The 25,818-nt window shown below is 34.3% G+C and overlaps 1 protein-coding gene across 3 annotated transcripts; it reads left to right on the top strand.

Annotated features, from left to right (window-relative positions):
* The first annotated feature begins 267 nt into the window (after positions 1–267).
* On the top strand, positions 268–24,046 carry LOC130656188 (E3 ubiquitin-protein ligase HECTD1-like). 3 transcript variants are annotated; one of them, XM_057459016.1, is made up of 39 exons: positions 268–615; positions 1,391–1,625; positions 1,858–2,085; positions 2,595–2,855; positions 3,295–3,565; positions 3,694–3,773; positions 4,308–4,406; positions 4,920–5,043; positions 5,470–5,849; positions 6,256–6,432; positions 7,338–7,830; positions 7,949–8,151; positions 8,837–8,977; positions 9,116–9,225; positions 9,441–9,543; positions 9,766–9,900; positions 10,141–10,283; positions 11,081–11,224; positions 11,320–11,400; positions 11,877–11,975; positions 12,050–12,225; positions 12,314–12,481; positions 12,605–14,624; positions 14,778–14,919; positions 15,683–15,839; positions 15,938–16,148; positions 16,230–16,299; positions 16,793–16,975; positions 17,614–17,794; positions 18,115–18,191; positions 18,848–18,975; positions 19,089–19,227; positions 19,464–19,523; positions 19,863–19,988; positions 20,247–20,791; positions 20,939–21,017; positions 22,165–22,258; positions 22,635–22,843; positions 23,170–24,046. In XM_057459016.1, exons 1-39 carry the CDS (start codon positions 476–478, stop codon positions 23,392–23,394), a joined length of 8,637 nt encoding a protein of 2,878 aa, XP_057314999.1. In that variant the 5' UTR covers positions 268–475; the 3' UTR covers positions 23,395–24,046. The 3 variants fall into 3 exon arrangements, with proteins under 3 accessions (XP_057314999.1, XP_057314998.1, XP_057314997.1); XM_057459015.1 differs by having other exon boundaries at positions 269–615; positions 9,426–9,543; positions 14,781–14,919; XM_057459014.1 differs by having other exon boundaries at positions 271–615; positions 9,426–9,543.
* Positions 24,047–25,818: the final 1,772 nt, after the last annotated feature.

The following is a 25,818-nucleotide window of genomic DNA, read 5'->3' as shown; positions in this document are numbered from 1 at the left end:
CCTGACAAGGCTAGGACATAGTTGTGATTTTTCTCTTTCAAAATATACAGTCATGCTTACATGCTGCATATAGAAATCTTGACATCTGGCTGAAAATCTTCTCTGTAATTGTATGCTCCCTAATTGAATTATTTTAGTGGTGCTTGAAGTCAGGGTGTAATCCAGCTTTCTCAGTAGCCGTTAAACAGCTATTTCTCAGTTAAAATTCATCCTGAATTTCCCAATTTATTCAACTCAACAACCATGTTACACATATTTTAAAAGATATGGTACATTCTCTAAAAGATCCTTAAAAAACCCCAATTTGATTCTAATGGCTACTGTTCAATATTTAAATTTATCACAATCATTGTAATATAAATTTGAATATTTAGAAAATAAATACACAATCACAAACGTAAATAAAAATAAAAAATAAAACACCAAGTTCATTGTAAAAAATCTTTCAATGGTAAACTGATAGTTGCTTGGCAAAATGGCGGATATAGATCCAGACACATTGCTGGAATGGCTTACTATGGGTGCAGGTGATGAAAGGGACATGCAAATGATTGCATTAGAACAGCTATGTATGCTGTTACTCATGTCTGATAATGTTGATCGATGTTTTGAAAGGTAAATATATTTTTTCTTTTTACAATTGTACCTTTGTTTATATCAGAATAGCTGCTAATATCGAAGCCAATTTTTAGATTGATTCCATTGACAATTGGAAAACCAATGAAGTCTCTATACTTACCACATTCACTCATTGTAATTTTTGGGCCACATGTTAACAAAGCTGTAGATATTAACGTAGCCCAATTCACCATACAGAAGTTAGCAATAATAAAAATATTAAAATAAATAAACTGCTACAGTTTCTTTTAACATTTTGCAAAACTATTTTATGAAAACGAGGGATGCGATGGTAAACTGTATGAAAAAAGCCTTTGACTGCATTAACGATGAACCTCAAGCTGGTCTTCCTGTAGAGTTATATTAGTTGAATTCTTGTATCTACACAAATGAGCCATGATTAACATTATGCTTCATTTATATGCATAATTTGTTAGCGTACATACGTTGTTAGCGTTTTTGGCACAAGCACTGTTTCACTTTTATCATGCATATTCATTACACAGTCTTGTCAATAAAGAAAAGGCTAGACATGCAGCAAATTGTACATGCAGAATTCCTATCACAGTGTTCAGGCATGCAATAAAAACTTCTGCATTTGTGATATTAAGACCTGAAAACAGCATGTCCAGTTCTGTTTACAACATGTGTGGATGTGATGATTGAACAGAACAACAAAGCTGTTTACACTCACCTGTTTATGAGAGTATTATAAGTGTCCAATATCTGTAGTATCTGTATTTTTGTATTTACTTTTTATTTCTTCTTTAAGTTGTCCCCCTCGATCCTTTTTGCCAGCATTATGTCATATATTTATGGATGAAACTGCCCCAGACAACATTTTGGAAGTGACTGCAAGAGCGATTACTTACTATCTTGACGTTTCTGCAGAATGTTCAAGAAGAATTGTTAATGAGAGCGGTGCTGTTAAAGCATTATGCACCCGTCTTGTAGTTGTGGATATTAGTTCAAGAACTAGCAGGGATCTGGCAGAACAATGTGTAAAAGTAAGTACTAAACTGTAGAAAAGTCAAAACAAAGTCAGGTTTTTATCCAACCTAAACTATAGGTTAATTTTGTATGTGACATAAAATGTTTTATGATAAATGAATAAATTTGTTAGAACTGATGTCTACTAAAAGAGAAATTGTGTAAAAATAAGGAAAAACATATTGTGGCACATTCTATGTATACCTAAAATGTTGCCAGGTCAGTAGAATTTTGATTTATTTTTATCAGGTTCTTGAGTTGATGTGTACAAGAGAAGCTGGTGCCATTTACGAGGCTGGTGGGCTTAATTGCATGTTAACCTTCATTAGAGAGTATGGTTCACAAATTCATAAAGATACTCTTCATTCTGCAATGTCTGTTGTTGCACGTTTATGTAGCAAAATGGAACCAGCAGATGAAACGCTGGAAGGATGCATGGATTCACTTTCTAAATTGTTACAGCACGAGGACAGCTATGTACGTTAATAATTGAAAAACATTATTGTCTATTGATTAGTGCTGCCTCTAAAATGTTAACTAAGTGTTTGACACTTTTGTCCATATTTGAAAAATATGAAAAAACTGCCTTTGTTTTAATGGCTTGTCCAAGATTGTAGATTGCTTAGCCATTCTTTCATTGGACAAATTGTAAATCTAGGCTGATCTAGTTAACATTTTGGAGGCAGCAAAAATTAAACCATTGAAAGTAAGCTCTAACTTTCAATGGTTTATCAGTAATATCTCAAGAAATAAAATTGTTACCTCTTACTTTGTGGCCTTAAAATATTAGTCTCTCTTTTTATCTAATTTTCCATGGAATTCACCAAATAGTTAACTCTAACTTTCAATGGTTTATCAATAACCTATCAACAAATAAAGTTTATTACCTCTCACTTTCCGCTCCTAATCTTTTAGTGTCCCTTTTTATCTCAAAATACCATGGAATTCACCAGATGTATAATTTTTTCAATCATTCTCTTTCATAGGTAGCAGATGTGGCACTCAAATGTTTCGCTTGCTTGGCAGATCGGTTTACTCGTCGTGGTGTTGACCCTGCACCCCTTGCCAAGCATGGCTTGACTGAAGAACTGTTAAAAAAACTTGTCAGCTCTGCATTAGCTTGCAATTTAAATACATCAACTAATCTTAATGCAAGCATGACAGAATCTCGAAGTAGTTCTGGAAATGTTTCAATTATTGTTAGTGTCTTATCAATGTTGTGTCGTGGTTCTCCAACAGTCACACACGTAAGTCTGGGAACTAATAATGAAATTATTATGTATATACTTTCCTATATGTTTTTTGGAATAGTAATGTTGTCACTAATGTGAACATAGTAGTGCCAATTAAACTTTAGAAATATTGTGTGTTTAGCACATCACTGTCTTTATTGTGTGATATGAAAGTGAACAAAAGTAGTTGACCTTATTAAATCGGGAAAGTGCTAAAATACTAAAAACATATTCTATAAAGTTTAAAAGTTAGTTGTAGCTGTTACTGAGCATTTGATTACGACAGAATTAATATAGTTAAAATGCAATATTTGTACTTAGGTGCAGTGTGATACATATGTAGAAGTGTAATGATAATGTATTCACATAATCAGATAGTGCATGGATATGTTGCAAGTATAAATTTGACATTTCATGGACAATTAAGTAAACATTTCAACACCTTCATGTTTAGGATTTGTTACGATCAAGTCTTCCTGATGCTATCGAAACTGCTATGAAAGGGGATGAAAGGTGTGTGCTTGACACAATGAGACTCGTTGACCTTCTTCTAGTTTTATTATTTGAAGGAAGAGATGCCTTACCAAAATCAACTTTAACTACAACTCGAGGTTCGTTAAGTACTCTTCGTAAGACAGACAGTGCTGGAGATAAATCTCATCGACAGTTGATTGATTGTATCAGAAGCAAAGATACGGATGCTCTCATGGAAGCTATAGATTCAAGTAAGGCTAAGCTAATACTTTTTGCATAATTCATAGTGCAATGTTTTAGTAGATATCATATTATGTTTGTTTTTTTGACATAACGAAACTATTGAACATAGAATTAATTGTGTTGTTAACTTTTTTAGGTACTTTTGATGTGAATTTCATGGATGATGTGGGACAAACACTTTTAAATTGGGCATCAGCTTTCGGAACATTGGAAATGGTACAATAATATATTATAAACAATTGTATTCTATTTGCGTTTACTTTGTAATGTAATGGTCCGGTTGACCAGGTTTGCTGAGCTGGGTGAGATCTCAGTTACTGTAATTAACCTTTACTAAAAGTAAAACACGCTTAAATGAGTTAGTCAGAAAGCGTTGCCTAAATTTTGATTGAATTTGCCAAGATCCTAGCACAGACAGGATGAATTTATCCCATGTAAGCACAGTCGACCAAGGCAACCGCCTAGGCAAGATGTTTTTTTATGCTCACAAGATTTATTACTTCTGTTATAACAATTTGTTTAGTGTTTTATTGTTCAAAGCCAGCCCACCTAACCAAAATTTTTGCATAAAACACAATCCAAAAATCAGCCCAGCAAGTGGAGCCAGCCCACCTCCATAATTAACAGTCCTTTAAATGGTTTCTTAAGTTGCATGAAATCTTTCAAAACATTAGAACTAACCATCCAAATATTTTTTATTATTCTTGCTATTTGTTATAAGGCATTTGAGAAAAACACATATTTTTTTAGGTTGAATTTTTATGTCAACGAGGTGCTGATGTTAATCGTGGACAACGATCATCGTCTTTGCACTATGCTGCTTGTTTTGGTAGACCAGCTGTTGCTAAGGTATTGTGTTTATATTTTTATACAATCCATTTTTCAAGGAGTGACCTCACTGTACACAATCCATTTTCAAGAAGTGATTTTGCTTCAAAAAATATTTTGTTATAAGATTTTTTAATTTAGCTTCCAGTCTTCTCATTTTATTGTGTTTTTTTTAGGTGTGTAACACTCCAACATGTATTTTTTATGTGTTTTTTTCTTGGGTTTTGTATGTATTGCATGCATATTTTGTTTGTTTTAAAAATTTTATCATATTTTTAATCAAACCCTACTGACAAACCTTCAGGTGGGCGAAGTTTGCAAACAAGGTTGGAACTAATCTGCCCTTCCATTTACCTGATTATATTGTGTATGTAAAACCTGATCAACATGTGTACTTGATGTTTTGTTATTTTTATTGGATCTGTATAAGATTCTACTTACAGTTGTGTTTACATTTGTGATTGATATTTTTTTTTGACTTCTAATATAGCAGCATTACTTACTGTGTAAAATGTTCATTTTACATAATTTTAGGTTTTACTTCTTAATGGTGCAAATCCTGAGTTGCGGGATGAAGATAGCAAAACTCCACTTGACAAGGCCCGTGAAAGAAATGACGAAGGGCATAAAGAAGTAGTTCGTATTTTGCAGTCTCCAGGTAAATGCTTAAAAAGGTATATTTCAGGTTATGGGGCAGTGGTTGCAGACATGCTTTAAAGACATCTTGTTTTCATCTGTATATTTAACCCCCTGATAGAGTATTTATTCTTATTTTAAAGTAAAATTTGTAGAAAAACTAGCAGGGATGGGGTATACACTTTGTTGGTTTCTGTTTTTGGCACCCTGCTTATTTCGCTGCTGATTTTTTTTTTAAAAAAAGAATTTCTGGTCACCAGTCTTTTTCAAGATTGAAAGTGCAATATATCTTGGCAATTGTTTAAATTCAGTGATGTTATTATATGTTATGTGAGTCTGCTAGAGTTCTAATTTGGCTATAGCTATAAAATAGCTAAAGAAATCTGCCGTATAATTTGTAACAGATTTTATTTGGTATTCATGTTGTGGGATTATCTTTTGATTTTAGGAGAATGGATGGCAGCTTCTTCAGAACCTCCACCCACAGAAGTGCCCATTGTTACAGAAAATACAAAAACGAAAAAATCAGAAGGAACTGAGGAAAGTGGGAAGTCTGGGGGAGATACAGTTGAAACTGAACCGGAACAGGATACAGATGTTGTTACTGTAAAAGGTGATCCCGAAATGGCACCTGTTTATGTGAAGAGGCTTGTTCCAGTATTTGCTAACACATACCAAGCTTCTTTAGTACCTTCCATTAAAAAAGCTACTCTGTCAATTTTAAAGAAGATGATTCACTATATACCAGTGTCTATGATGGAAGATTTAGTGTCAGGAAATGTTGCTCCACTCTTGGTTGATGTCATTGCTACTGCTCTTAATGCTGAAGTGAGTATGAGTTTTGAGTTTATAGCTGTCACCATATTTTAATTATTGATTGGAGTCACTTTTAGGGTAATTGTCACAAGCAAAAGTGTGTTATTTTTTTTAATGATCTGCCTGTTAACTTTTTAATGTTTTGTTTATAAGACCGTCTTAAAATAATGTTTGTATTCTGTCTGTGGATTGACAAAAAAATCATGACTTTTAAAAATTGTTTTTTTCAACATCGTATCTCTTGATGTTTTTTGTGTTTTGTCTATGAAAAACAGTTTAAAAATTCTTATGTGTTTGGTAAAAGCATTAAAAGTTTGATCAAATTTTTGGCTGGTTTTTATCCAGAAAAAAACCCACTACCACAGACAAGAAGCCAAACTTTGTCTAAGGACAGTCTATAAATTGGATGATTTTTTAGGGTGACGATGAAGGACATTTGTCAGCTTTTCATTGTGTGCAAGATTTAATGAGTAAAGGGCCAAACATATTTTTAATTCATTTCATACGGCTTGGTGTCTTACAAAGAATAACAGAGATGTCCAATGAATCTGAAGAAGTTGGCCAAGAGGATTTAATTGATGGTATAGTTCAAAAGGTATTTTGAATTTTCTTTGTTTTTTTCTGTTTTTTTTACCCACTTAGTAGTAGTTTGGTAGTTTGTAAGAATATTTTTTTTCTCTGTTAATGGTTAATTTTTTGGGTTTCAAAAAAGGAAAAAGGAAAATATTTTGTTCCTTAAACTATAATATTCTAAAATTCCTCCTCCAAAAACAGTCTATCCCATAACAGCAAATAAATTCTTTTAAAAAAGAATATTGCATAACATAAAATTTTATATACACATGTGTCATCATCATCCTGACACATAGAGACTTTAAGGAAAAGTATCAATGCTTGTATGCGCCTTTTGATAACAAAAAACTACCTGGTACTATTTTTAATTTTGTTTTTCAATTTTTTCCGAAATTCAAAAATTTAATACCTGCTATATTTTCTTTAAAATACCACCTGCAAAAAATAAAAACCCTCAAAAATACTAAAAAAGCATAATGATTGGTTAATCTTTGCCACAGACTAGAGGAGAATGCGTTTACTATTTTTTATTTCTAGTTAAATTAAATTTCTTAACACAACTCTAAAATTTTTAAAATTCTAGAAAAAAAATTGATAACGTTTGTTGTCATCATTTGTGATTAATATTGTGAAACATATTTTTTGAAATTAAATAGCTGCAAAAATCAGTCCTATTTACGTCTAACCTATTATCAAGCATATTTTAGCAAGACTTAAAAGTAAACTGGTTTAAAAGTTTAAAACTTGTCAGTCTGCAAACAAAATATGTCACTATTTGCTAGTAGGAATTTAAGACTCTAGCTGGATAGCTAGTACTGCACAAGATAGTTTGGAAGTAGTTTCAAATGTTCTGGAACCTACTAAAGAACCAAATGTTTGCTCATGGTAATTGCCACAGATTAAAAAAAATGGCCTTAATGTATCTAGGAGGAGTGCACAATACCGCTACAGGATGCCACCAAACTCTTGCCAGGTCGTCCGTATCATTGGCATGACTGGTGTGTTGTGCGAGGACGTGATTGTCTGTATTTATGGAGCGATTTTTGTGCAATTGAACTATCAAATGGAAGCAATGGATGGTTTCGTTTCGTTCTTGATGGAAAACTAGCAACAATGTATTCAAGTGGTAGTCCTGAAGGTGGTTCTAGTTCATCTGAAAGTAGAACCGAATTTTTAGATAAGCTGCAACGTGCAAGAAGTGCTGTCCCCTCAAGTACAGTTAGTCAACCAATTTTATCATCCACAAAAACAGAAAGTATTACTGTTGGAAACTGGACATTAAGTTGCAAAACAGATGACCAAGTTGTTGTAATTAATACTGATGGTCAGCAGGCAACAATATTGAAAGAAGATCTACCTGGATTCTTGTTTGAATCAAATCGTGGGACTAAACATACGTTTACTGCTGAAACATCATTAGGTGTGTTGTTTTTAAATTTTCCTTATTTCCTTACTTGTTGTGTTTTCTTGATTGTGTTTGATCAATGTTACCTTTGCAAAATTTTGTTTATAACCATTGATGTATTCTTCACCACTAGGACCAGATTTTGCATTTTCATGGAATGGTAAACCGGGGAAGAAATTTCAATCTAAGAAGGAACAAATTAGACAAAAACTATCTACCTGGGCACACAGTCTGTATTGTAAATACTTTAAAGATGCAGATATGACACCCCACGGAGCCATGGCAACACTTCACAAAATTAGTGAGACCTTAAACTCATGTGCCAGCTCTAATGAGGTAAAACAAATTTAACTTTTTCTGCTTTGACATATATACTTACTAATATTCAATGTTAGAATAGTAATTTCAACTTGTTTATTGAATTTATTTCAAATCTACCTATGTGAAATTCCCTTTGCCTATGTTTTTTTATTTTATGATAAGGGGCATCCATAAAGTAAGACACCCCCTCCCTCCCTCTGGTACACACTTCTAAGCTATTACCCTGCCCCCCAACCCTGCATACGTACACATATATTCACTACCCCCTCTCAAAAAGGGATTTATAAAGGTCTGAAAAGTAAAGATACAGATTTTTTGGGAAAAGAAAGAAGTTCTTATACGCACCTGTATGCTCTAACATGCTCCGACATGAAAGCAACAGTTAAAGTTTGCGAGTGCCAATATGAATTTGGAAGGATTAATTTTTAAATGAACGGGGAATTGAAGACTGCCATTGGTCTTCTGAGTTTATGTATTTCTTCTACTTGAAAGAACATCTGCATTTTTATTTTTTACTTTATAAGCTAATAAGTCAGTGTTAGCGTCTGTATTTTCAAAGAGAAATAAGGTAAATTAACAGTAAGAAGTACATCAGAATTTGACCCGTGAAGAGGTAATCAGCTTCCAGTAGACATTGTAGTTAATAATTCACTAGTGGTTTTCTCCTGCATATTAAGTATTATTATTTTGTTTGCTGCAGCCATTCCTAGAGGAGAAAAAGAAAGAAGTTTATGAAGCTCTACAAGAATTGTGTACCCTTCTAAAAGAAGAAAGCATGTTATCATCTTACGAGATTCAAACAAGTGGATTGGTTACTGCTCTAAATAACTGTCTCAATAAAGTAAACATATATTATGAAGTTATTTTTTGCTTTCTTGATCATTTAAGTTTTTATTTATTTAGTGTAAACAATTGAATTTCTATTACATGTCAGCGTTATTATGTATAGTATAAAATTCACAAACATTTTTATCATTAGGCTCTTCCTGTGTCCAGCAGTTTATCCATGATGAAAGAGCATTCATATGCAGTTGAGGTGTTTAAAAATGTGTTTGGCCAAGCTTCAAAACAAGTATCATCTGATGAAAGGTAAAAGCTTCAAAATTTAGTTTATTTTACCTGATCATTTTTCTTGAGCTTAAAATAATATTAAAACCCAAGTTTTTTATAAAAATAGAGCTGCCAAAACTGATTTTTAACAGGGTGGTAGACCAACTTTGTTGTTTTTTTGAAAATTAAACAAGATGCAGCGATAGATATGTGAACATTTCGTTGTATTTTTTGTGTAGTTTACATTTATATAGCCCGGCTGTGACTTTGGTGAGAAAGTTAATCATGGTACTCGAGTCCACTGAGCGATTACCAGTACTGACATATGAAGGGCTTGGAGGTGGATCAGGTTTGCAGGTATGTATGTTATCCCTTTTTTTAATTTTTAGAGCAAGTCTATATGTATCTCTGGCGGTTAACATAGTTACAGTCGGAGGGCATGGAATCCCCAAGGACATTAAAACTTCCTGTTACTTACGTTACACCATCTTAAAGTAAAGCCAAAGTAAAGGCTAGTTTTGTACAGCTTTATCTCAGTATATACTTCTTTATTGACTATTCAGTTCTATATATTATTAGATTTTACTGCGCCGTTTACGATTTAAACTGGAAAGAGGTCATAAATCAGGGAATTTCATTGACCGAACTGGTCGATTTATTAAGATGGAACCATTAACGACCGTTAAAGAGGTTGAAAAGTATCTGCTAAAAGCTGTAAGTTGTAATTATTAGTGCATATATTATTTTCAACGGCTTCCTTGTTGCGCGAGTGCTTGAAATACCGTGTGATAGTTTATACCTCCATGGGTCCGCTGGTCCTCAGATTTTCACCTGTCTTAGGATTGCTATTTCTAGCACGACATCACTTAATGTGGCGTACAGAATATGAGTATTTTTATTATAGATGACAATTCTAGTTTAAATGCATTGCCATATTATATACAATATCTTTAGGTAGCTAAACAATGGTTTGATTATGAACGCGATTCGTTTGAATTTATGAAGTATTTTAAAGAAAACAATGAACCCCTTGTATTCACTTATGAGCAAGATTTTGATGAAAATGGAATTATTTATTGGCTTGGAACTAATGGAAAGTAAGTTTGTTTGTTCCTGATAAATTTGGAAAATTGAGATTTGTTTTTCCCAATGTCATGGCAAAGTTTCTCTAAAAGGTTTTTTTTAACTGTATGACAAAAATTCTGCAGAAAAAACGAAATAATTTTCTTTTCTTTTTTTGCGTGAAACCACAGTTTTTTTAGGACTAGCAGGTTTTATCAATGTTGATCGTAAATGCTTATTAAATATCAAGGTTTTTAGCCCAGGTGTTTATTCAGTCTTTTATTGAAAATAATGTTGTTGTTTTTCTTAGGAAAAAGCTTAAATATCCCAAGTGAAATAACCAGTTATTTCCAACCTCTGTCCTAGAACTTCTTTTCATCACGCTTATATCATGCTTTTTCTCTTCTGTTAAGAGTCTGGCATAAGTGTAAAGGAAAGAAGTCCTGGGAATGAATATAAATTGTTTAAACTTTATGTGGATTGTATTACAACTAAGGCTGGCTTGTTGCTATTTAGTTGCTTCAAATTTCATGAAATTTCAGCCTCGTGTTGCTTAAGTGTTGCTTATAAAAAAACGTGTATATTATTACTTGTGGTGTGGAGCTTTGAAATTTGCTGCGTTGTCTCAATATATTTTGTGGACATTTGTAGGAAAAACATTTGTCACAAAAAAATTATCTCTTTCCATCTATTTTAAATTTACCCATTTTGAATTATTAGTGTTTTTAATTTATACATAAATATCTATGTGCTTACTTGAGCAATTGCTATTAACATAATATTTTTACGACTGCGATGGGCGTTTTATTCGTTAATTTATGATGTTTTGTAGAACTGTCAAAGACTGGGTGAACCCAGCACGACACAATATTGTCAATGTAAGTGCTTCTGAAGGAAGAAGTTTACCTTACGGTCGTTTGGAGGATGTTATCAGTAGAGATTCAGCTGCAGTTAACTGCCATACCAATGACGACAAGTAAGTAGCGACATACTACTTAGGTAATTTTGATAAATGTTAAATTGATATCTTAATTGATTGAAGAAAGTTTCAATGCTATGTAAATATTTTAGATCTGCTTGGTTTATGGTTGATCTTGGTGTGAATGTCATACCTACAGCTTATACCTTAAGACACTCCAGAGGTTATGGAAGGTCAGTAGTTCATGTGTTAACTGTCTGGATTTTGTAAGCGGCCAGTACGGGTTTTTAGGCATTCGGATTGGCTTAGCGCTCTTTACGACGGGACGATATGAAACGGTATTGCCTGTTATCAAGAAAAATGGTAGCCTAAAATGTAAACAAGCATGAAAAAAAAAACAAGTTTCAAGAAGCATTGGAAATATTTATCTATCTAACATTTATGGATGACAACATTTAAACAACAACAATGTCAAGTTTTACTGTTAAAGTACTCAGATTTAGCGTCGTAAATATCCCCCCTAAGTCATTACGCCAACCTCAAAAGCTCTGTCGTCACTTAGACCTCAGGCGATATTTTGCGGTACAGCCCGGGGTAATCGGTTATTATTGTATTATTTCTTTCAAAACCTTTGTATTTCACATTAGATTATGATCACACTTCCTTCACGAAGTGCTTCTGTTTTTTATAATTATTTTTATATATACAGGTCTGCTCTGCGAAATTGGCTGTTTCAAATGTCCAAGGATGGTACAACATGGAGTACTTTAAAAACACATGAAAATGACGAGTCACTTCAAGAGCCAGGGTATGTGTTTTTTCTTCGTAAATTAGTTTAAACAATGAATGAAATTTCAATACCTTAATTTCTGTTTCGCTTAGTTCAACATCGACATGGCAATTGGAAATGCCAGAAGAATTAAAGGATGTAAAGGACGGATGGAATATGTTGCGTATTCAACAGAACGGTCCAAACGCAAGCCGTCAAACGTATTATTTATCTGTATCTGGGTTAGAAGTTTATGGAAAAGTAACAGGAGTTATGGAGCAGGTTAAAGGTACATATATTGTATCAATATTTTATGTGATTTTTGGTGTTACTGATTTACTGTCTTTAATGTTTTTCATCTAATTCATATTTTGAAGCACCAGCAGTAGTCGAAACTGAGAGCACTCTGAAACGACAGAGAAGAGTTTTTCGTTCACAAATGCTGAGGCACATGGCACTAGGTGCTAAGGAAGGTTCTGATTGGAAGTTATTACGGGAACATGCTCGCGCTAAGGCAATGGCAGAAGAAAACAAGAACAACACTGGTATGACTTGTGAATGTTTTTGACTAATTTTAAATTTTGTTCTCTCTTGTTATTACTCTCATGTTATTATTATTATGTTTATCTCGCATTTAAAACGTTATGTCAATAAATTATTTTGTGTAGGATGGGTTGATGTCACGTGGCCACAAAGTTCTTCAGCTGCTAAAACAAACGAAGAAAATGCATTCAATGTGAAAGTTGTAGACATATCTGATCCAGCCGTTCAGGCGGCCATGTTGGAGGCTGAGAAAAGAGGAAAGAACGAAAATAATAAGGCTTTGCATCAAACGACACTCGATAATGCGTTAAAACAAGTTGTGATGTCATTTGGAAAGCGGGCGTCAGACACAACTACAGACAAGAAAACCAAAGAAGATCTGAATAAAGGTGATGATCCACTCTCAACTGAAAATAACTCTGCTGGCTCTGAGGTTGATTTAGCTAATTTACGTTTTTTAATGGCAGTGGAGGATTTATTAGACAGTTCGTCATCAGATTTAGTAGCTAATGCCTTGGCAGAAGCAGCCAGCATGCGTGTGGATCAACTTCGTTTAGCAACGCAGTCATTTAGAAACACCTTACTTGAACCATCACGATCTCGACCAACACCAAGTGCACAGGGATCTAGAGAAAGCCAATCCCCTCCGTCCGAATTAAGTGTTCCTGTTGTAGCGGAAGCTATAGTAAATGAAACAGATGAAACAATAACTAAAGAATCTGTAGCAACTGCCACAGATGACATGATATCAGATAAAAAAGAAGATCATACTTCAACGGTAGACAACGAAAGTAATTTAACTTTAGAATCCACGACAGCTGCATCTGATAAAGATTTTGATTCTATGAATATGTCCAAAGAGGAATGTTTGACTCAAATTAAAAAAATAACCTCGTCAATGTCGGAAGTCCTCGAAGCCATGACTTTAACAGATCCTGCGAGTGAATCAAATGGTAATTTCCCCTCTGGAAACCTTGATGATGATTTTGCTGCAGCTCAGAGTGAAAATTTATTCACTGTTGCAGAAAATAACTTTTTAAATGATAATCATAGCACCTTAGAGCCTAATGTTATTGCTATATTGAATGATGAAAATGATAACGAATGCAGTCAGAGCGATGATGACGATGGCGATAATGGTGACGATACACCACATGCAGATAGAGAGAAGACACAGACCGGTTCGATGCTAATAGAACAAGGTAATGAAAGTGAAACGGAAAATGAAATAACGAAGCTACTGGCAGAAAGTAAGGAATTAGATAACATTCTAATAGACAAGGACTACAGAGATAACTATGACAATACCTCGACACTCGAAACAGACATTTCATCACCTAAAGAGGTATCAGAAGAGGCTGTGAAATCTATGTTGCAATTAGTTGCTGGTGACGAAGACATAAAAGATATTGACAGAATGACAATGCAAGCATTACAACTTTTATCTGGTCATAAGGGTCAACACAGTGAAAAAATGAGCGATTTACTTAATACTATTATGTCAGATGGTCAAAACGAAGATAGTAAAGATGTGAATGTTGATAGAAACAATACTGTGCTTGACAAAAAAACGTCCCTTGATAATTCTAAAAAATCTGAATCAGGTGATGACAATACTGAGCCAGGCATGAACTTAGAATTTCATTCTCATATTAAGAAAAAGTCTGCTACTGCTGACCCAAAACAACCCTCACAAAGTACTGACACTTCAGATGCTACTTCAGAGGTGTCCACTACCCATGATTTGGAAAGTAATCCCCCTGGAAAAGATAGTGAAGGTGCAGATATCAAAAACCCTACTACAGATCATACTGCACAACCAACTGGATGTAGTACTGACTTGACAGCTGACTCCAATGTCTCCAGTGAGATTATACCAACTAAACCTACTGATACAAGTGAGAGTTTGACCTCTAAATCAACTGACAAGAAGGAGGCACACTGCGATTCTAGTGAAAGCAATAAGAGCAACGAGGAAGACAAACGCATGTATACCCTGGAAGAAATCCTTGAGGTTCACCGAAAGAAGGATGGCGATAACACACTACAAAGTAAGATATCCACACCAAAGGTCGATGAAAACGTTGCAAAGATTTCAGAAGCTATGAAGGCCGATTTAGAATATTCAACTAAAGAAAAAGCAAGGTAACTTTTAGTTCGGATTTCTTTTTTCTTTGGCTGATTTTTATTTTATATATGTCAGGTGAGGAACTCTCAACTTGCTATTATTGACATGAAGACAGTGTAAAAGTATGTGTATGACATTTGTGAGAGTAAAGCTATTTGTTCTTTGTTTAGCAGTGAAGTGATGATGGATATAGACGATGGTGACAACGAGGACGAAGATGAGGATGACGATGATGAAGACGATGATGATGACTTTGATGACATAGAAAATGATGATGAAAACGAAGCAGAGGACATGTATGAACCCATGCATGTAAGTTTTGTCCAATAAGTATTATTTCTGAAGTATTCGCTGAAGGAGGATAAAACTTTTTAGCTTTTTTTAGTGAGTGATGGTTTGTAAGTGTAAATTTAAATTTTGAGGGCTCGTGATTTAGCAAAGTCGTTGTTTTCCCTGAAATCACAAAGTGGGTGTTTATAATTGTTACCAACTGCATATTTAAAAAATATCGCAAACACTCCTTGTTTTTTTTTTCTCTGAGCGAGTCCCAGCGGCATAAAGCGAACTTCATGGGAAAAGACTTTCTCACTTGCAGAAATATTTCGGGATTTTCCAGCAGTGTTTTTTTTTGTTTCGTTTAGTTTCGGATTCTGATCTTGTTCTTAGTAGTGGAAATTTATATTTTATCAACAAATCGTCAGCCTGTGAAAATTCCACAGATATTTTCCTTTTGCAGCAAAGTTGATAAAAATAGATTACATTTACTATTTTGTGTGTCCGTAGCACGACTTTGTCTCGCATACAGACAGGACAGATATTATTAATATAGACTGTTAAGGATTGAGGTTGGTATCTTTTAATATGTAAGTGCTTCCTACAATATGTTAGTAGGATTCGGACGCAAACCTTGGTACTTCAGTCGTCCCGATTTCAACTAAAAAAAACTTTCTATGACTGATATCTTACACTGCTTTCGATGAGACGAATCGTCACTTTTACCTTGACACTTTTATGCATTATTGTTGACACCACGTTTTGATATAGAATATGTAACGTTTTTGAAACTTGTCTTTAGACTCGCCACCACGAAAGACATTACGATCATCAACGTAAAATGTGGGATGATGACCTCGTCCTGAAGTGTCAACATGCTGCCTTGGTTCCAGCATTTGATCCCAGACCCGGTCGAACTAATGTTCAACAGACACAAGATATCGAAATACCTACTGCAGGTTTGTTTAGATTTTTTGTCGTTTCTGCTAAGCTCCAGTAAATTGAAGTGATTCGATGCAGTTGTAGTTGGATGTATCTCTGTCTTGTTGATATGTAGATGCACTTCAGACTATCCATTCGAATTCTGTATCTTCCAATATGATGCTTTATCTACGTGGATCCCCTTCTATGGGAGGCAAGGAAGTAGAGGTACCTCTGGACAATCCACATGCTACTGTCTTCTCATATGTGCAATCGCTAGTTCTCCATGGAGCGACTGGACCGAACAAAAACGATCGCTTGAGGAGAGTTTGGGAACCCAACTTTACGTATGTCTGGTTTCACTTTTGAACTTTAATTTGTCTAATTTGTTTAATTTGTTCGTAGTCATTGTATTTTGATTTCTTTAGAATTGTTTACAAATCACGAAACGAAAGCGGTGCTGACGATGCGGTGAACACACCACAAGAAACTGATGTGGTAAGTTATTTGAATGTTTAGATACTTCACAACTTCTCACCCACTGTCACAATATATTCTACTGCAATGTAAAGAAAAACTTCTCTCTCCTCAATCGACTTTCATGAAGTTACTAAAGTCGAGCACACTGTATATGTTGCGGTCCCTTTCTATAAGTGCAGGAAAAGACGGTTACCATTTGAAGTTAATGTTATGGTTCAGCCCTTATTTGAGGCCAATTAAAATCGTTTAATAATTTAGAAGAAGTAAGGTCATTCGTTCTACGTTTCACATTGCTTTGTTTCAAATAACCTTTTTGCCCTGCAAAATCTCCAATTTCCTTTTTTCTTCAAAGTGAAAACATTAGAAAACACCTGAACATTTCATCACGTTTAAAGACACGTGGTCGCCCGCTTCGTTCCCTTACTGGACATTTTAAGTATTTTGATGCTTATACAGATGAATGAATAATATTTTTTCTTCTTGTATAGTCATACTTCTTTCTTTTCATTAGATCAAGTGGCGTATAGATTATGTGAAAGAACATCTTGGTTCACTTCAATTACCCAAATCAGATGTAATCAACTACTTGCAACAAAGCTGTGATGCAGAGTTCCTGAAGAAATGGAAATTAACAGGCACCACGAAATTATGCCGAAAGCAAAGAAACTGCTCAACGTTAACAGCAGCTTACAAGGTTATATTTCTTCGAAGTTTTTATTTTTTTACCTATTTTGAGTTTTTCAATGTTTCCAAATACAAAATGTTTTCATTCTATCCAGGCTGCGCTGTTATTAGGCAGCGATCGTGGTTTATCATAACGTAACTAACTACTGCTTTGTAACAGTTCCGGTTTCTTGTTCAATCTTGGAGTTAATTCTATTACTGTTTTATTATAAACCATCAGAAATACGCCTAACTTAAAAGATGTCGAGTTAGATAGAAAACGAGAGAACTTTTATGTCAGATGATTGTTGGCTTTTCTCTTGTTTACACGAAGTAGCATTCATTGACCAGTAAAAAGACTCTAGGCTTTAAATGACTTTGTTTTGTTGTTGTTTTTATATTTTTTGCGTGTATTTTTTATTTATATAGGCTCTATATGAGTAAGAATTTTAGCATGCAGAATATTGACGATTTTGGTTTACCAAATTAAACTTAAATCAATTTTGTTTTTTACTTTCATCGCCAAATTTAATTCATACCATAAAAAGCAATTTCCTATTTTCGACTATTTTTATTTACTTATTTGTAATTGGTTTTCAGATTGTTTTACCTTGAATTTATCGCACCTAAGTCGAACTGTTCAGTATTTTATTCCCCTATTATTTACAGGAATTTGCGAAGCAAAAGTTATTGGAAGCATCGAAGCCTGAGAGTAAAGAAAAAGTTCTTCAAATCGAGGAACCTGTTCAGAAATCACTTGAAGATATTTCTGCAATACAACAGGTGTTAGAGGTGATCAAATCGCTCTACCAATTGGCTGAAGATATCAGTGAAACTGTGAGCTTATCAGGTAGCTATCTTGACTGAATTTGCTTGCTGTCTGTTAGATTTGTTTGTGAGCCCTGAAAAAAAGCAAGAAAATCATTTGACACTAACTTGGTTTCTTTCCAGTCTCAATTGGAACTTCATTGGTGTGTTGTTTCAGTTTCATTCCATCCAATTTCTATACAGTCCAACTGTATAGAAATAAACAACATTTAAGCTACAACTATTTTTGTCTTTATAATTTAGATCTCTACCAACTATCTTCTGCCTCTGTAATTTTTCGGTTCTCGTAAATTTGATGAAGTTTTTGTGTAGTATTTGTGTACGTTCATGCTTGTATTGTAGGAGAGTATTTATTTGATGTTCCTGCTGAAGAATTTCTCTCAAAGAAGTTGACAACAAAGTTAGCACAACAAATACAAGTGAGAACATCTTCTTGTCAGCCGTATTTTTAGTTAAAAGAATGTTATTCCATGTCATAAATTTATAGATTTTGGAGCTTGGTAGTTGTGTAGATCAGTCACAGTACAGGCAGATTAAAGGGCTCTTTTTTTATCGCTCTTAATATTAAGTTCTTTTTGAATTAAAAAGAAAAAATATGTAAATGCCTAGAAATATTTGACATCATTTTTTAAATAATCAGTGAATTTGTAAATGTATTTTATCAGGTTCCATAAAACGTGGAATTACTTTTATTCAATGTCAATCTCTTGTTTTTGCACAAGGCTATTTTATTTAGCAACTGAACTTAAAGTTCCCAGACCATACTACTACGATTTATTAAGGTGATCGCAAAGCACGACGTACTTAACGTTGCGCGATTGTGCGTTCGAGTGAAGCAATCTCCACTGAAAACAGAAATGCGCGAAAACACAAACTCGAAATGGCGGCGATTCAAGCAAATTCATTGGTCAAAATTATAAAATTACGTTGTTGGACACCGCAGGGGTTTTAAAAGGAATCCCTCCTAAATATTGCGCAATTTTTTATCATTTTAATCCGTGCTGAAAGATTGAAGTGGAACTTTCTCCTTTACATCTTCTAGTAGTAAATTCGCTATATCATGTTATTGTTTTAGGATCCGCTATCCTTGGCTTCAGGTTCGTTACCTTTGTGGTGTGAATATCTCGTCATTAATTATCCCACGTTGTTTCCGTTCGAAACACGACAGATGTTTTTTAGAGCGACTGCTTTTGGATGTTCGAGGTAAATAAATTGTCTGCTTGGGTGTTTTTGTCATGTTTTCCCCGAAAATATATCAATCTGAAAAATGAACAATAAATATTTTTTGTATTTCTGAGGATATGTATTTTTTTCAGATCGATAGTATGTCTGCAGAGCATGCAAGACGCTGCACTGGAACGTACTAGAGGTCATCCAACGAGACGATTGGAAACACAAGAATTTCGAATTGGAAGATTGAAACACGAGAGAGTGACTGTACCACGTGGGGAGGAGGTATGATTAATCTTTTTGTTTAAAAATTACTGAGAAGGAGTGTATTTCATTGTTTTATGAAATAGATAGTGTTTTACGTTAGGTACTAAGAAAAATAAAACAGTCTGCTCACTCTCAAATTAGCACGTGTTGAATTTTTTTTTCTTATTGCTTCTGTCTATTGCTGCTCTTCATATCCATAAGTTTTTTTTACTTTCTAAATAGGATAAGAACGTGTAATCTAACCTTCCTTTTAGTTGCTTGAAACAGCCATACAATTGATGGATTTTCATGCAGAAAGAAAAGCTGTTCTTGAGGTAGGTGATTGCGTTCTTTGTTTTTTTGTTTCTACAAATAACAGGATACCTAAATAGAGTCAATTTTACTTTTGATGAACAGTACTAGTTTTAAGAATATCAGCGAATCCTTTTTTTAGGAATACTTTAGCGCTGTCTGTCTTTAAACTAAATCGGCATGTTTTCCTTGACTTTTGAATCTGTAAGAAAATTAGAGAGTTTTGTGTGACTGGTGATTTAAATGCAATTTTTAAATGTGTCAGTGTGAAATCACAAAAAAACATTTTGACCTGCTTATGACCAAAGAACAACTCCTCCATGTTATTTCCTGTTCAATCATTTTTTACTTGATCCTTCTAGATCGAGTTTAAAGATGAAGAAGGAACCGGTTTAGGTCCAAGTTTGGAGTTTTACGCATTGATATCGATGGCTATACAACGAAATGATTTAAACCTTTGGGTTTCCATTGATGAAATTACATCAGACGTAAGTTAGTGATTATAATTAAAACGGGAATGCAATGCTTGCAATAGCTACAAGTTATAGTGACAAAAAGTGAGCTTACTGGATACTGTTTTATATATTTATGTAGCTGTACATCTGCTAATTCATACATTCGCTATTTGGAGTAAATCTTTGCGTCTTGGCCTTGTCAACCTATGATTGGTTGAGAGTTAATTATTCAGCTATAGCGTTATGAAGATAAAATGTTGACAGTTTTTTGTTGTTGTTGTTGCTGTGTAGGATGAAAAATCGTTGATGAAGTATAGCCGGCATCCAAATGGCTTGTTTCCAGCCCCCTTTTCAAGTGATAACAGCAATCTCGATGAAATTTGTCGATTATTTTCATTTTTGGGTATATTTTTGGCGAAATGTTTACAAGACAGCCGTTTGGTGGACATTCCTTTATCGGAACCTTTTTTTAAAATGCTATGCGCTGGCAAGGGTAAATACGCCAAGCTTTCGAGAACTTTATCACACACGTCAGAACTAACAGCAGACACTCATTGTTCCGACGACGAATCCGTTGACGATGTATTTGATGCGTCAATGACGGCGTCTGTCGAGAAATTGGACTCGCATTATTTTAGTGAAGTTTTAACGGATTGTGACTTTGAGTTAATACATCCGAATAAAGCGAAATTTTTGAAACAACTTAAAAAGTATGTTGAAGAGAGGCAAGCAGTGCTGTGTGATGACACGTTAAGTGATGACCAGCGTGAGAAGAAACTTAATGAGCTGTTGTTTCTCACCGAACATGGCCACACATGCAAGTTAGAAGATTTAGGGTGAGTTTGACCATGGATTTTAAAATGCCTACCGGGTCAATTTTTACAAATACCATCTACGATAAAAGTTAAGAAAACGCGTTGTCACGTGCACAGTTTTGTTTTGTTTTTGTAATTGTGTTTAATGGAATTTTTTTTCCTTTTTAGTCTTACATTCCAGTATGTACCGTCGTCGAATGTGTTTGGGTTTGATTCTGTTGAGTTGAAGCCGAATGGCGGTGAAGAGGTAATTAAGTTAACATTTTTTTATTCGTTAGTTGTTTGTCTTAAAAACTTGGTACGACTAAAGTTTGTCACATGACAATTAAAAATCATCCCTTAAATAATGACTGCCTGCAATATGCTGGCGTCACCATTTCTTTTTTTAAATTTTAATTTTTCGAAGATATACTGTTTCAGATATATTTTTGGCAATATCTGCTTAAAAATATCTAAATTATGTATTATTTTGATACTTTAAATGACGTGTCTATTTCGCGATAATCCATTAACTTATTGAGGCGCCAATTAAAGACAGAAAAGTGTACCTGTAAAAGTGCACCTGTTCCACATCGATCATTGGACCGGAATGGTTTTTGCCAATACTACCCGCAGGTCCGTAGTCACGATGACCGTTCTTCCTCTGCTTTTCTTCGGGTTATCAGTATGTGAAAAGAGATTGTAACCCTTATCACGCTTGTGACACACGGATACAACAGTCAGGATGCTTTGAGATGTTATAGTTAAGGTACTACCCTTCGCAACCACTTCCGGAGCTTCTGAGTAGCCAGATTACAGGTGCACGCCACTACACCTAGCTTTGCAACCATGAGGCATGGTGCGATGGAATTTGCAACCATACTTCCCCCGAAAAGTTGATATGACTTGTTAATAAGTGTAAGGGCGTAACTTCAGGAATACATTAATTCGAGAGCGTTAATGGGGGTTTGTAGCAAGGGGTGTAAATTGTACGAACCCGTAATATTAACTTCAATGAAAAAAAACATTAATATGTCCCGAAATTCAAAAAAATGCGAATGAGCGTTGCATACAACCTTCTTGAAAGTTTTCTAACAATTTTCGCCTCCACTCTCCCCTCCCATCATGAACAGAGTTAAATTTTGCATGTTGACATTTTTTCTTGCACAAAAAAGTGATGAGCTGTGTACGTTATAAAATCCGGTACTAAGCGTTTCTTTTTAGAAAGTTAAATTTCTGATTTCTTCTAAACTGTTTTCTTAAAAAAAACAAGAGAAAACACGTTTGTTCTGAAAAACAAGAGGAAACACGTTTGTTCTGTACAAAGAGTTGTCTTGATTAGGGTGCGAAATATTTTATGGATGATGTTATTTTCGTGCGAGTGTTGCACCTTATACCTGTTGGTTTCATTTTAGATGTTGGCTGGAGAAAATGCAGAAGAATACATTCAACTGTTGACAGATTTCACTATGCATAAGGGTGTGGCACGACAACTGGAAGCTTTTAGAGGTAAACCGAATCAATCTTGACCCTATCCCTTTTGCAAAACTACTTACGCATTTCAGAAATATTAATCGATTTGTTTTAAAGAACATATTTTTTTAATTTGTTTTCCACTTTTTTTTCACTAAAACGTCTACGCTCTTAGACTGAAGTGTTTTTTAACAAGCTTAAGTTTTGAAGTATATGCTTACAAAGTTTTTGTCGAAATTAGGTACAAAAATGTCAATAGTGTAATGTATCGGCCGCCGTTATGAATTCATAATTGGATCGCTTTAAATTTTTGATATCAACAAAAGAAGGCACCCAGTTGGACCTAAGTTTGTTGTTTGATACGCTGAGACGATATTGACTTAAAAATTTTGTTTTTTTTTCTGATTTTCAGCTGGTTTTAATCGTGTCTTTCCAATGGAAAAACTTCATGCTTTCAAACCACGTGAAATTCAACTCATGTTATGTGGCGAGCAAGTACCAAAGTGGACATATGATGAACTCTTGTTGTATACAGAACCTAAATATGGGTATCATAAAGACAGCCCTGGGTTTTTAAGATTGTTGAAAGTGCTGGTAGCCATGAATGGTAGCGAACGAAAAGTAAGGATCTATATTAAATGTCGTAATTGTAATCTCCAAATGATTTGCAATCCAACGATATCTAATACTCATATATCTGATGGAAATTTGACATTGGTAAAAAATTTTGATCTTGTTATGTCAAGAATTTAGTCTTGGGACCAAAATTTTTTTTAATAAATAAATTTTAGGAAAAGTGAAAACATTTAGACCAATTGATTGAATTCATCAAAAGTTATAGCCAAAAAACTGGCAGGGGACGTTGTGCCCACCCCCCTCCACCAATAAGAAGAGGGTTAAGGTTTCTTGACGTTTTTAATGACCATGTGTTATGTTTGATTTTGCAGGCCTTCTTACAATTTGCTACTGGTTGCTCATCTCTCCCACCTGGTGGTATCGCCAACCTTCATCCTCGGTTAACGGTTGTTAAAAAAGAAGATGAAGGAGATGGTAGCTTCCCATCAGTCAACACATGTGTCCATTACTTGAAACTACCCGAGTACTCATCAGAAGAAGTGTTGCGTGAAAAACTACTCGCCGCCACCAAGGAGAAGGGTTTCCATTTGAATTAAAAGCTGGTAAGCGGAACAGGCTTTAACACCGACGTGTAGTTCGAGCTGACTCAGCAGTCAATCATGACGTTGTCGGAAGAAATAGAATTGCGTTGTTATGAAACTCTTATATTTAGCGACTATTTAAATTTATATAGTATAAATTTTTCGGTACCATGTTAATAGGTTAGGAAAATATTTTGTTACACCGTGTTTTATTGGCAGAAGATGAACTTGGATTAGCCTGACGCTTTACTTTCATCACGGTGTAACTTCTTCTATTCTTATTTCAGAGTTCACTCTTTATCTGTGCGTATTTTACAGTTCATTCTCGCATGTAAACGTTAAGAATACCAAGCTGAAACTTCAGGTTAAAACAATAGATCTATTGTTTAGAACAATAGAGAAATCTGGTTAGAATTTTGGTATTCTTATAAAAAAAGCGCATACTAAGCTTACTCTAAAATAAATAAAATAAATAAATTTTAAAAGTTCTTAGATAGAATCTTAGAGAGTTTTTATGAATTTCATGCGCAAAAGTCTCGTGCAAAGGCAACACTGTTAGATTAAATGAGGCGCGCATATTAAAAATCTTTTTGTATTATAGGAAAACTTGGTTTGACATTTTATGAAAATAAATAAACAAATAAATAAAAAAATTGTTTAGTCACCATCGAAGTTGTTTTTTCTCTGTCGCCATTATGAAGTTAGAATGAAATATAATTGTTGTTAGGACCCTGGAAAATTTATATAGCTTACACAAGCATTGTAAGGAACAACGATATGGTCCACAGCCTCTTTTTAAATTTTATGATTAGGAACTTCGTTCCCAGGACAATTAGGATAAGGACGTTTTTCGTTGCTGTAAAACTCGTTTTTCATCTGCCAGTCGTAAATGCAAAATGTCAGGAATTTTAAAAATATTGACAAAATATCAGGAAATAGTCGGAATGTTAGATTTTTAATGATCAATCTAAGCCATACCTTGAATTTTGAAAATTCGCTTTAATTAAATGTGCTTTATTAAAGTGTAACGTAAATAAATATTTTTTTAGGAATCCCAGTACAAAGCTCACGCACATTCTTCTTTGTCGCAAAAAAAGAGTATCGTCGATACGATTCACTCACCTTTTGTGAGTAATGCTACAAGGAATGATCCCATTCTCAAAGTAAAAATAAACATGTTGATCATGTTTTGTAAGTCGGTGTTGATACAATGATCGTTAATTTTGTGCCTCGTTAGATTCCTGGATTAGATTATTTATTTTTAAAAATCTTTTTTTTAATTCCCGCTGGCGCTACGCGACGCCGAACCTCTAAAATAGCCTAAAACGGCATACTCATTGTTATCAGCTAAGATTTATTTAAAATATTTGATCATTTGAGAAATAAAATCCTAGTCAAAAATAAATTTATAAATTCTTAAATTAAAAACAACTTTAGAAATGTTTTTGGTCAATTTTAAGTGCAATGCTTTCAGAACATAATCGATGATGACGTGTAGGTCTTGAGTTTTGGGGTTTTTTTCACTACTAAATTTGACTTAATTGCCAACGTTCATTCGCTAAAATAAATTCACGCTAATTTTAGCAACTTTCAATTCACGCTGAAAGTCTCCCAATTGCACAATTTAGTTGATGTCAAATCTTCTTTTCCTAAGGTGGAATATCTGCACTAATCAAAAAACCACCAGGGATGATTAGTTTGGCAGCACAAGTCGTAATAATAAGTCGATATTTTGACAGAAAACTTCAATCATCAGTTTTTCACCTTGTGACAGATATGGCATGGTAGATAAGATCGGTTATTTATCGTTCCACGTCTACAAGCAAAAAATTTCTGTGATAATTTAGAAGCATAATCAATAAAAACGATAACAAAACATCCATAGCAAGGATGTTATTTTACAATCTAAAATGTCATCGATTGTTTAAACTGAAGAAATTTAATACCGTCCCGATTAAGATGCGAAAAAGGATTGGTGACTTTGTACTGTATTTACACTGCCGGAAAGAATAATTCTTCGGACGAACTGTTCGTTTCAAAAGATTAATTCGTCTCAGTAGAAATCCATATGGCGATGTCAAAGAAATGAAATCACATCAGTAGTATTAAAAACTTACTAAAATCAATAATTTTCCCGGTGTGTTGTTTCTCCTGGACAACTTAGCTCCCAATCCTCTGTCAATAAAGTACTATTTTAAATTCAAGAATTTAAATTGTTTAAAGCATAAGTCGTACTGCAAACAGTTTAACTGAACTTCGATCCCATGTCTCTTTTTATACATCTGCCGTATATTGTCAAAGCTTTTTATATGCGCAGCACCGATGAGACCTGGGGAAAAGGTTGATTTTAACTGTTTATCATTGAGAATTTAGTCGTTTTATTATCGATAAGGTTCATCCGTTTGTGTTTTAGTTCACAGCTTTTAGAAATGTTTATAC

The sequence above is a fragment of the Hydractinia symbiolongicarpus genome, chromosome 9, assembly GCF_029227915.1.
Source record: "Hydractinia symbiolongicarpus strain clone_291-10 chromosome 9, HSymV2.1, whole genome shotgun sequence".
Taxonomy (NCBI): domain Eukaryota; kingdom Metazoa; phylum Cnidaria; class Hydrozoa; order Anthoathecata; family Hydractiniidae; genus Hydractinia; species Hydractinia symbiolongicarpus.
Note: the sequence above shows the minus strand (reverse complement) of the source record. Positions and strands in the feature narration are given on the sequence as shown.

What these genes read in the sequence shown, in the direction of transcription:
- LOC130656188 (XM_057459014.1), top strand. Translation starts at nt 476, where the DNA reads ATGGCGGATATAGATCCAGACACATTGCTGGAATGGCTTACTATGGGT. An exon ending in AAAAGTATCTGCTAAAAGCT is followed by an intron (nt 9,901 to 10,140) that starts GTAAGTTGTAAT and finishes CAATATCTTTAG; the next exon opens with GTAGCTAAACAATGGTTTGA. An exon ending in ACAACTGGAAGCTTTTAGAG is followed by an intron (nt 22,259 to 22,634) that starts GTAAACCGAATC and finishes TCTGATTTTCAG; the next exon opens with CTGGTTTTAATCGTGTCTTT.